The sequence below is a fragment of the Felis catus genome, chromosome X, assembly GCF_018350175.1.
Source record: "Felis catus isolate Fca126 chromosome X, F.catus_Fca126_mat1.0, whole genome shotgun sequence".
Lineage (NCBI taxonomy): Eukaryota > Metazoa > Chordata > Mammalia > Carnivora > Felidae > Felis > Felis catus.
Window position 1 is genome coordinate 123173281 of NC_058386.1, and position 11181 is coordinate 123184461.

At 50.9% G+C, this 11181-nt stretch overlaps 1 protein-coding gene across 3 annotated transcripts in view; it reads right to left on the bottom strand.

The window, feature by feature from the left end:
- Positions 1 to 1599, bottom strand: part of CD99L2 (CD99 molecule like 2) — a 97085-nt gene extending 95486 nt beyond the window's left edge. The window contains exon 1 of one of the 3 annotated variants that reach the window (XM_023249241.2): positions 1324 to 1599. In XM_023249241.2, the coding sequence (XP_023105009.1) occupies positions 1324 to 1390 (67 nt within the window). In that variant the 5' untranslated portion in view covers positions 1391 to 1599. The remainder of the gene's footprint in view (positions 1 to 1323) is intronic. The other 2 variants (XM_023249243.2, XM_023249242.2) reach the window with 2 other exon arrangements.
- Between the last annotated feature and the right edge of the window lie 9582 nt (positions 1600 to 11181).

Here is an 11181-nt window from a genome sequence, read left to right on the forward strand (position 1 = left end):
CAACCCTGTAACTTGCTTTATTTTCCTTCACAGCACTAACAATATATTATGTAGATTGTGATGTCTATGCTTGTTTTCTCCCCACACCAGGACGTTAGCTCCAGGAAGGCAGTCTTAGTTTGATTCACTGCTGCATCATCGGTGTCTGGAACAGAGCCTGACACCTTTGTAGAATGTTGAATGGCTCTTCTTGTATCAGGTCCAGGATGGCTGCCCACATGAGAAATATTTCTGCATCTTTTGTAAAACTACCTTAGACTGTCTACTGTTTTCCAGTGTTCCTCGTGTGTAACATAAATCTCACTAGCACTCAGTACAAGGACAAAGTTTTGTTTTTGCTGAGCTCATGTTTTTCACTAGCTGAATTTGCCTTCCTTGTCAGGAAGCTCAGAGCCCAACTCTACTTAATTGCAGTGTTTTCCTCAAACCTTTTTCTGATGTGGAGATGGGATATAAATAAGTGTAAGAGGATTCTGTCTGTACACGTTGGAGGTCCTATTTTTAACCACACACTGCATTTATTCTAAGATGCTTCTCAAATATGCCTGCGAACAACACGGGGATCTACTTAAAACGCAGAATCAGACTCACTAAGTCAGGGGCGGGCCCTGAGATGCTGCATTCCCAACAAGTCCCAGGTGATGCCTACGAGGTCCCTTGGACCACACTTGGAGTAGTGCGGCTCTAGGACACTTGCTCTTTTGATTCCGCAGCATTTCTCTCTACCTCCTTGGCAAAAGTCGCCAATGGCTAGAAAACTGGGGCGGGCACCAGAAGCACCTGGGGAGCTAGTTAGACCTACACATCGCTGCCCCCCCATCCCGTCCCCGCAAATATCCTGACAAAAGGGTGTAGGAATTCGCCCAGGAAGCTCCCTGGGTGCTTTTGCTGCAGGTGGCCTCAAAACACATTTTGAGAAGCCCCGCTCAAGGGAATGAGTGTGCTCTTTCTGAGAAGCCCCGCTCAAGGGAATGAGTGTGCTCTCTTCAAGGTTTTCCCAAAAGCAATCTCCTGGGGACAGCTGTTGTCACCAGCGGTGACACCTCTTTCAGGATTTTAAGGGAGGATTAACCCGCTGTTTCTAGCCCAGCACCCAGAGGGGTCCCGGTCCCTCTTCTCCGACCACCTGGATCGCGGCAAGGTCAGTCCCCCCGGGCCCGGGGCTCGCACCCCCACTGCCCCGCCCACCCGCCCGCAGCCTCCGCCGCAGGCCTGCGAGGTGGGGGCCGGGCCGCTCATGCGCACCACGGGGCCGCGGGGCGCCGAGCCCCCGCCCCGCGGGCCCACAGGGCGGGGTCCCCGCGCGCCCCCCGCCCGCCTTACCTCTCTGGACCAGAGTGGCCAAGGAGAAAGCGAGGCAGATGAAGAACGCCGAGCGCCAGAGCACCATGGCTGGAAGCGGGCAGAGGGGCCCCGGAAGAGCGCAGTTAGCGCGAGAGCGCCCGAGGGGGAGGTCGGGGAGGTGCTGGGAGCGAGGAGGAGGAGCAGCAGGAGGAGGAGCCCCGCCGCCACTGCAGGGCCCCGCCCAGAGCCGGTGCGCGCCGCACACCCCCGGGAGGGAGGAGGAGGAGCGCGCGCGAGCGCTGGCGCTGGGGGGCGCGCCGGGCTGGGGCCAGGTGCGGCGGGGCGGGGCTGCGACTGTGGCGCGAGGGGCGGGGCCAGCCTGCAGTCTCGGGGGGCGGGGCCGCCGCGCGAGGGGCGGGGCCGCAGTCTGAGGGCGGGCCCTCACCCTGGGTGCCGGCTGGTGAGCGAGGCAGTGGCGGGTGGGCACCCGGCGGGTGGGTCCGCCCGGGTTGCGGCGAGAGCCAGCGCGTTGCTGGTTGCCCGAAAGGCCTCCCCACCCCCACCCCACCCCCGCCCAGTCCTCGAGAGGTGAGCCTGCGGGTCCGGAGTGTCAACAGTGGCAGAAGAGCCAGAGGCGCGGGCGGCCGGGGTGTGCAGTGATTTCCATTCCGCGCGCCAGACTCCTCCCGGCCCGGAGCGGACTCGAGGCGGCGCACACGACAGGTGCGCTCTGCCAGCCGGTGACCTTGGACAGGGCTCTTTCCCTCCGGACTTGGCGTCTTCCCGGTAAAAGGCTGTTCCCTGGGAGTCCCTTCCAGCTGCGGCTCCAGGACGCAGCACTGTGCTCTTGCCCCAGTCGCTTTGGCTGAGCTCGCTGTTCACAACTGGCTGCCCGCCCACTCGCCGATCCCTGCAGGAAACTGTAGTGGAACCCCGTCCGGAGATGAAAGAAAGGGGCCGTTTTCGTGGCTGCCTGCTGTTGGCAAACAGCGGCACGTCTCAAGGAAATCAGCCCAAGGCCGGGGGCGCCGGGGCAGGCGAGAGGAAAGCGGGGCGGGGGGGGGGGGGAGGGCTCCTGGAGCCAGAACGCCTTGGGCCCGGGAGATGAGGGGGGAGACACAGGGTCAGCTTTCCCGAGGCTTTGATGAATGCGCTGAAAGCGCAAGTTCACATCTGCAGCGTCGATGTGAAAACGTGCTCAATGATCGACAGACGCGCTGCAGTCCTTTCCCATGAACCCCCGCAAACGGAGTCCATCTCCAGGGCTGAGCGAAATCAGATTCCAACACTGCCCTGAACCGCAAAATGCCCGCCGCAGCCTTTGACGTGAACACCCTCCAGAAGGGCTCCAGCTGCAGCCAGCTCTCCAGGACAAAGAGAGAGCTCCACTGCTCTCCGGAGTGGCAGAGCGGCGGCGTCGAGCCTGTCCCTGCCATTATTCGGCAAGGGCTGCCCTGGATCACATCCTCCTTAGAGGGTGGCTACTACCACCTACCCCCAGTGTACCCCAGGCAGGCTTCCTGGGCTCCCCACCCCACTCTGCCCCGCCAGCACCTCCAGAGACAACCTCCGCACAAGCGTCTCCTGCCCCCTGAGCCATAGTAAGGGGCAGGGGTCTCCTTTACATAGACCCGACATCTTTCCCCGTATGACTTCCATCCATTGCTCTGAATCCTGGGGCTAGAAAAACAAAACATGTAAGGAGTAAGTGGATGTCTTGATTTTCAGGCAGTACTTATCCAATGACACTAACTACCTGGAGAATTAACAAATACCTAGTAGCTAGGTAACACTATATACACAGCATAATCCAGGCATTTCCCCCTTATTTTTTATTTCTCACAACTTCCTGCATCACCCCAATAATTAATGAGGGGAAAGGAGCAAAAGTGGAGGTTGCTTGAGGTTGGGGAGTTAACCAGCTACAGTCCTGCAGTATGAAAGAGGCAGGGAAACCACTAGGAATCCCAGTAAGTAAATGGCTGCTAAGAACGTGTGCTTTGGAGCCAGACAGGGTTGAGATCCTGGCTGGACCAATAAAGGTTATAGTGAGGATTTCATGATATGATGAGAAATGGGTGATCTGAGACACAGTGAGCAGAGAGGTTCTTGTGAGTCTTGTAACAGCTGAAAAAAAAAAAATACTGGCTACCGTGAGGTTGAGCAGTTACTATGTACTCCAGGCTGCAGATATGCCCCCAGTCTTTCCCACCAACTCTCGGGTGTTCTGGGCCATTCTCTTGTGTCCTGGCCTCAGTGGTCACATGTGTACCAGGAGGGCACTAGACATCATGGTCTTTACAACCCCTACAGGCTCTAAGGGGCAAACCCCAGCACCTATATACTCATTCACACAGAGAAGGCACGAGGAGGTGAGGAAAATGCACTCACCATGCAGCAGTCACACCCTAATGGAGCTCTACCTGGTAAAGATGTGTGGAGATGCCTAAATCCCACCAGCAAAGCAGTGGCCATGGCATAATATGCAGGAACGCTATCCCCTAGCTCAGGGGTAGTTGTAGGCCAAATCCAGCCCACCTGCCTATTTGTACAGCCTGCAAACTAAGAGTGGCTTTTGCATTTTTCACTGGTTTAAAAGATCAAAAGGTTATTTTGTGACATGGTAAGTTACACAAAATGCAAATTTCAGGGTCCATGAAGTTTGTGGAAACAGCCACAGCCATCCATTTCTGTATTGTCTATGGCTGGTTTTGTGCTACCACATCAGAGTTGAATACTTGGACCCTGCAATACATGGACCCTGCAAAGCCTGACATCTCTACCACACAGCCCTTTACAGAAAAAGTTTGCCAGCCTCCCTTTTAGCAGGTGGAACTGTGGCAAGGATGAATGTTAACAGGTGTGGGACGGAATGAGCACAGGACGTGACACAGCCATAAGAACCAACAGAAAAGGGGGCGCCTGGGTGGCTCAGTCAGTTAAGCGTCCAACTTCGGCTTGAGTCTGATCTCACTGTTCATGAGTTCGAGCCCCACATTGGGCTCTATGCTGATAGCTCAGAGCCTGGAGCCCGCTTCAGATTCTGTGTATGTGTGTGTGTGTCTCTCTCTCTCTCTCTCTCTGACCCTCTCCCGCTCACCCTCTGTCTCTGTCTCTAAAAAAACAAACAAAAAAAAAAACAGAAAAAACCCAACACCAACAGAAAAGGATGATGTTTACCATGTGCCAAGAGATACCCACTCAAAAAAAAGCCACTAATCAAAATACTCCAAGTGTCTGAGGTCAGTTAGCCTATCAGATAACTCTCCCTATTAAAATGATTCATCTGGATCTGGTTTATCTCTCAGTCTCTTATATGTTAGGTTTGTGTGAGTCTGAGAGGGCTGATGACATCGAGGCCCTGATCCTTGCCAAGCTGAAGTCCAGCCTGGGATTTGGTGAGCTTCTCAGTCAGGTAGCTGCTACTCCACTGCATTACAATTGAACATGGAGTTGATTTACATTCGGGAAATTCTACACTCAGAAACCGTGATTCTGTGTTCCAACATCCCGTACCATATACACATATATACGCTCCCCAGTATGACTGCTGGGACCAACTCCTGGCCATGTCTGCCTTGTGTCCATACCAGCCCCTTGACCTCACCATCCTGTTCCTCCTCACCCTTTCCTGAACTTTTTATATCCTTAAAATTGTCACCAGTTGGAAAGCCATTTAGCCTGACAAGCTCCTCTCCCAAAACGCCTACCTATCCTCAGCTCTGACCCAGGCAGAGAAGTGCGGCATGGACAAATGGCCACCAGGCTGGTCTGGGGGTACAAAAGAGGCATAAATGGGCCTGGGACAGCTTCTCCTAATCTGAGGTAGGCTTCTGACTGCTAGCCCATCTTTCCACCACTCCCCAACCTCTGCCCCCCCCTTCCTCCTTGCACACCATATCCTTGGGAAGATTAGTTCTAAATTCCAAAACAGCTGTTACTTCACTGTCACTAGTGCAGGGTTCCTGTTCTTGTCCCCAGATGCCACAAACTCCTCCTCCCAAGGGGGCCTCACTGACCCATGGCCAAAGTCAGCCCCACTTGCTATTACCAGTTCACCAGAGCCCTTGGAATGGTCTTGCCACCAGCCCCACCATGGTTGAAGGTACCCATTTCGAAAGCACCACTGTCCATGTCAGGAGTGCCATTTCCTGGGAAACCCACCCCCTCGCCGATCTTTGGGGCACCAGAGTGGAGAGGGAGCTTACATGCAGGCAGGGGCAGGGACAAAGCCCTGGCAGGGACCAACTCCAGCTCATCCTTTGGCCCCTGGGACCCAAGGCAGGTCAGCTGCGCTCCTGGCTTCCTCTCTCCTCCCACAGCCTGGGGCCCTCATCCCTCACCAAAGTAGTTTGTGGGGTCCTGCTCCGCAGCAGGTACAAAGGGCTGCCACACTCTCCCATCGTACTCCCCACTGTGCAGGCCAACTTGGAGACAAAGACTCCCTGCATATCAAACAGCTAGCTGCAGGGAGGGGAGCACTGTGGGCCACAACAATTCCCAAGATGCCTGACATCACATGCAAGTCTTTACCAGTCCCAGGCGACATAAGACAAATGAGGTTGTTGTGGCAAGTTATCCCCCATAAAGTTAGAATACTGACCTTTATTCCGAAATCGTGGATTTTTGCGTGGTATACAAAAGTCCTTTATATCCTGAAGACATAATAGGGTTTTGTTTAATGTGCTTACTTTGCAAAATAAAAAGTTAGCAATCCTATCTGTCCCCAAATTAAAAGAAAGGAATGTGGTGCCTGGGTAGCTCAGTGAATTAAGCGTCTGACTTGATTTTGGGTCAGGTCATGATCTCACGGTTCCGTGTCAGGTTCTATGTTGAGCGTGGAGCCTGCTTAAGAGTCTCTCTCTCTCTGCCCCTCCCCCACACTAGCTTGTGCACGCACTTGCGCGTGCTCGCTTGCTCTCAAAAAAAAAAAAAAAAGGAAGAAAAAAGAAGGTAAGAAAGAAAAGAGAAGAAAGGAAATCTACTCGCCAGTGAAATTCACAAATCTGGGAACCACCAGCAATATTCAGCCCACCCAGGGCCCTGATAGGTAGGAAATTTTTAAAACACACTCCACATGTAAACAGAAGCTCTGAAAATGGATTCTGAAACAATGTTCCCTCACATTTTTTTGAGTTGTTAACAAATTATTCCTCAGTCTCCTCTCTTGGATTTTATAGTAAGGCAAGGTCAGGCAGAGCCTTGAATGCCATGCTAATGAGAAAGATTTGATCCTAAGAACAGAGGGAAGCCATTTGAAGGGTTTTAAGCATAGCACAGGGACAGCACAAATGGTCCACAGGAATGGCTCCTGGCATTATCTCGGAGAAGAGGCTGGGAGCCATGGGCCTAAGGAGAAGGGTTTGGATTCAGAGGATGTACGTGGCTACAGAAAGGAGGGGATGTGTGTGGGGGCCTGACCCTATTCTCAGGGCAGGAGAGGAAAGCAAGTCCAAGGTGCCCTGTGGGGAGGAGACACACGACAAGCAACTGTGCCTTCACGTGACACAGGCACTTATGAGCAGAGGGAAGCATCGAAGTACTAGTCCACCGCGCAGACAGATGGGCATGTGTGAGGGCTGGAGGGGGAAGGGGTGTCTGAGAGAGACGCCCAGAAATGAGAGAGTGGGCAGCAGAGGGAATTTGAGTTGGCTAGAATCAGGTCGTGCAGGGCTCACGGAGCAGGCAAGATCTGGACTCTATCCAAACGTGACTGAGAACCCCAGTGCGTTTTAAGTGGGGCTGAGGTGAGGCTGCAGGGTGATGAGATCAGACTGGCATTTCCTGGATCCATTTCTTCAAGGAGACTCAGGACTGCGTTAGTCCAGCATCTGCCTTAGAAAATGCTGCTGTAGGTGACAGAGCCATCGAAGAGTGAAAACCTGGGGAGAGCAGAGGAGAAGCTGGATGCCATGCAGAGGCAGGGAGAAGAGCGAAGAGGCACCAGAGATGGGGAGCCGGGGGAGGCCCGGTGGTGTTTTCTTAACACACCAAGGACCATATAAGGGTGAGGATAGTGGCCATTATGGCGCAATGAGAACAGTGTAGAAGGAAAGGAAGACGGGTGCAAAATGCCCATGGGTCACGACTCAGTTTCAAGTCTCATTATCATGAGAAGGAGTCCTCTTCTCCGGAAATCTAAATGCAGAGCACCCATTCGTCTTCTGGAAGCCTGCATGCCAAGTCAAGCAGGGCAAAACCTTATACCTGCATGTTTTCCTAATGGGAGAGACTGTTCTGTAAATTTCTTTCTAGTGCTCAGTCGAGTTAATATGAAATTTGCATAAGCACTTGGCAAAAAATAACTTATGTCTCTGCAATATTTCCGAGGCAGCATTTTCTACTCTGCGGGAATAGGACTTAACATTTGCCCCTGCAATGCAAAGGAGTAAGGGACCTCATGTAACTTACCTGGTGCAGTCTCCCTGCAGCAGTAAGACTCAAAACCACAGAAATCAACATGTGGCCTCTTTAGGTCTTTGCATGTAATCAAAGCAGTGCAGAAGAAGTTACAGAGCACAAATGTAGAAAATAGCACCCCATTAATAGTAATATCATTGCATTGTTGGCTTTCCACAGGCATTGCCTCCCCTTTGGGGCACCGCTACATGAAACACCTCTCCCCACATACACACATAAGCACACACGTGTATATACGGTGCTAGTGTACAGGAATTTGAATATTACAGGAGCTCAACCCCAGCCCATCCAAAATGATCATTCGATTCCACTAACTCCTATGCAAATGCCAAACCTGTTTGACTGCAGAATTTTATCACCTGGCATGGGTAAACCAAGGCAGAGAAATTGGAGTGGCGTGGATCTGCCTGTACCTGGTTATATGAACTTGAACAAAAATTGATTAACATGTATCGATTGAGTGCCTGGCAATTCTACTTCTTCAAGACTTCTTAAAGCAACCCCTTCTCTCCGTCCCCCCTAAGGACACCCTACACGAGTGGGGCCCTTACTTCTCCTTCTCCTCTCTCCTGTTCACTCTTCACAGTAGGGGAAGAAGGAGCTTCTGAAACTATTAACCTGGATGACCATCAGTGTGTTCTCTAGAGTAAACCGTCTGTTTTTTGCTTTGTCTCTCTCTGTTTTTTCCTTTGCTCATTCAGTTTCTTAAATTCCACACATGAATGAAATCATATAGTATTTGTCTTCCTCTGATTTATTTTACTTAGCATTATACTCTCTAGTTCCATCCATGTTGTTGCAAATGTCAAGATTTCATTCTTTTTGATGGCTGAGTAATATTCATATATATATGAATCATATATAATATATATTATATACATATGTATATATATCACTTCTTGATTTGTCTATTGATGAACATTTCCATAATTTGGGTATTGTAAGTAAATATAGGGGTGCGTATATCTTTTTGAATTTGTGTTTTCATGTTCTTTGGCTAAATACCCAGTATAGAATTCCTGGGTCATAGGATAGTTCTATCTTAAAATTTTTGAGGAACATCCCTACCGTTCTCCAGAGTGGCTGCACCAGTTTGCGTTCCCAGCAACAGTGCCCAAGGGTTCCTTTTTCTCCACGTGCTCACCAACACTTGTTGTTTCTTGTGTTGCTGAGTTTAGCCATTCTGACAGGCGTGAGGTGATTATCTCATTGTGGTTTTGATTTGTGTTTCCCTGATGATGAGTGATGAGTTGGGCATCTTTTCACATCTCAGTCCCTTCTCTCTTCTGGGCCAGCTTATTCACACTCACATACCGATCACACCCACCTTTACCTTCCCAGCCCTGGGGAAGGTACGTGTACCTTCAAATGCCTGTTCTGCATTGTCTAATGCTTTTTCAGAGGCATTGCAATGTCCAGATAAGAACTGTTCATCCTTGTCCCAAAAAGCACCCTGCCACTCCCTGCCGTGGTCCCCATCTCAGTAAATGGCACCACTGATATCCCAGTTGCTGAGGCCCCAAACCTACGAGGCAGCCTTGACCCCTCCCTGGTCTCACTCACACCATGACCAAGTCCTGCAAACTCTGCCTTCTAAATCGTCTTGGATGGGTGCACCCAAGTCTGCCCTGAATAACTGCACAGCTGCCTCCAGCCCGTTCTCCACCCAGCAGCCAGGGGGAGCCTCTTAGTAAGTAAATCAGATCATGTTCCCTTGCTTGAAACCCATCAATCTCATGTTAAAGGCACTCCATCTCGCTCAGAGCAAATCCAGATTCCTGTCCGTGGCCTGCAGAGTGCTCCATGATCTGGCCTGACTCACTGCTCTCACAAGTTCTCACTGCTTCGTGCCTCCAGGTTTTCCTGTGTATTTCCATCATCTGTACTGACAGTATGTTCTAGTAAGGCCTTAGTGACCTTTCTACTCCCACAGCCTCTGTGCTAGACTCTACCTTCGCACTGGGCGTGCTGCTTTCAGATTCCTTTATAAACTGAGGTAAAATTCACATAACATAAAACTCACCCTTTCAAAGTAAACAATTTTGTGGCATTTAGCACATTCACAGTGTTGCCTAACCATTACTATTTACTTCCAGAATATTTCCATCATCCCAAAAGGAAACTCCATACCCTTGAGCCGTCACTCCCTATTTCCCCTCCCGCAGCCCCTGGCAACCACTAATCTCCTTTCTGTCTCCATGGATTTGCCTCTGCGAGACATTTCCTACAAAAAAAAAAAAAAAAAAATCACATGATATGTGGCCTTTTGTGTCTGGTTTCTTCTATTTAAGCATCATGTTTTCAAGGCTCATCCATGGTTGTAGTAGGTAATAGAACCCCATTCATTTTTTGGCTGAATAATATTCCATTGTATGGAGAAACCACATTTTGTGTTTCCATTCACCAAAAGTGGGACATTTGGGTTGTTTCCAGTTTGGGGCTATTGTGACTAATGCTTCTATGAACCTGCATGTAAACGTTTTTGTGTGGACATGTGTTTTCATTTCTCTTGACTTTGTACCTGAATTTTTGGGTGTCAGGGGAGCTTTTAAAATTACCCCCTGTCAGGCCCCACTCCCCAAGATGTTGATGTAGTTGACCTCAGGCAGGTTAGGCACTAGTGTTTTTCTGAAGGCTCCCCTGATGAGTCAAATACACAGCTAACTAAGGCCGTGAGCCACTGACTGAGACCATGGCTGTCTTTGTCTGCTCTGCCGGCTAAGAATGGCTGAGAAAAATCAAATAGAAGAATATTTTATGACACGTGAAATGATGTGACCTTCACATTTCCATGTCCATAAATACAGTTCTGTCGGCACGCAGCCACGCCCATGCGTTTACCTGTTGTCTAGAACTGCTTTTGTACTAACGGGGCCCAGTGGAGTGAGTAGTTGTGACAGAGACTGCGTGACCCACAAAACTAAAAATATTTACCATCTGGCCCTTTCTTCACTCGACTGCTGGAAACCCACTCTCTCCTGGAGTGGCCTCTCTGGAGCTGGGGGAAGCCCCGTTGGGGTGGGTCTGTGGTGCAGACTATCTCTGAAGCCCCTTGGAGTTCTGAGTTTCCAGATGCACTGTCCGTCCCCTGCATCACCTTGTCGAGTCCTCCTGGCGACCCAAAGAGAAGGCTGCCATTGACGTTATTATCGCCACTTTACAGACGACACAACAAATTTTCAGGTAGGAAAAGTGACATTAGCCAGGCTACCCAGCCAGTCAGTGGCCTGCCTGGCATCCACACTCCAGTGCAGCTAATCCCATTCCCTCCAGTGACATGGATGTGCCGGGTGCCTGCTGTTGAAGCGGACGCAGTCTCAGAGAACTTGGCCGGCCGGGAGGACACACCGGCAGGTGGTGACCAGCTCTGCATTATGTTGTGGATGTGAGCAGCTGTGAGCGGAGCTCAAGAGGAGAACAAGAATTTCTGGAGAGGCCTTAGGTAGTGTGCCCAACACTGTGATATGCACTTGAGTA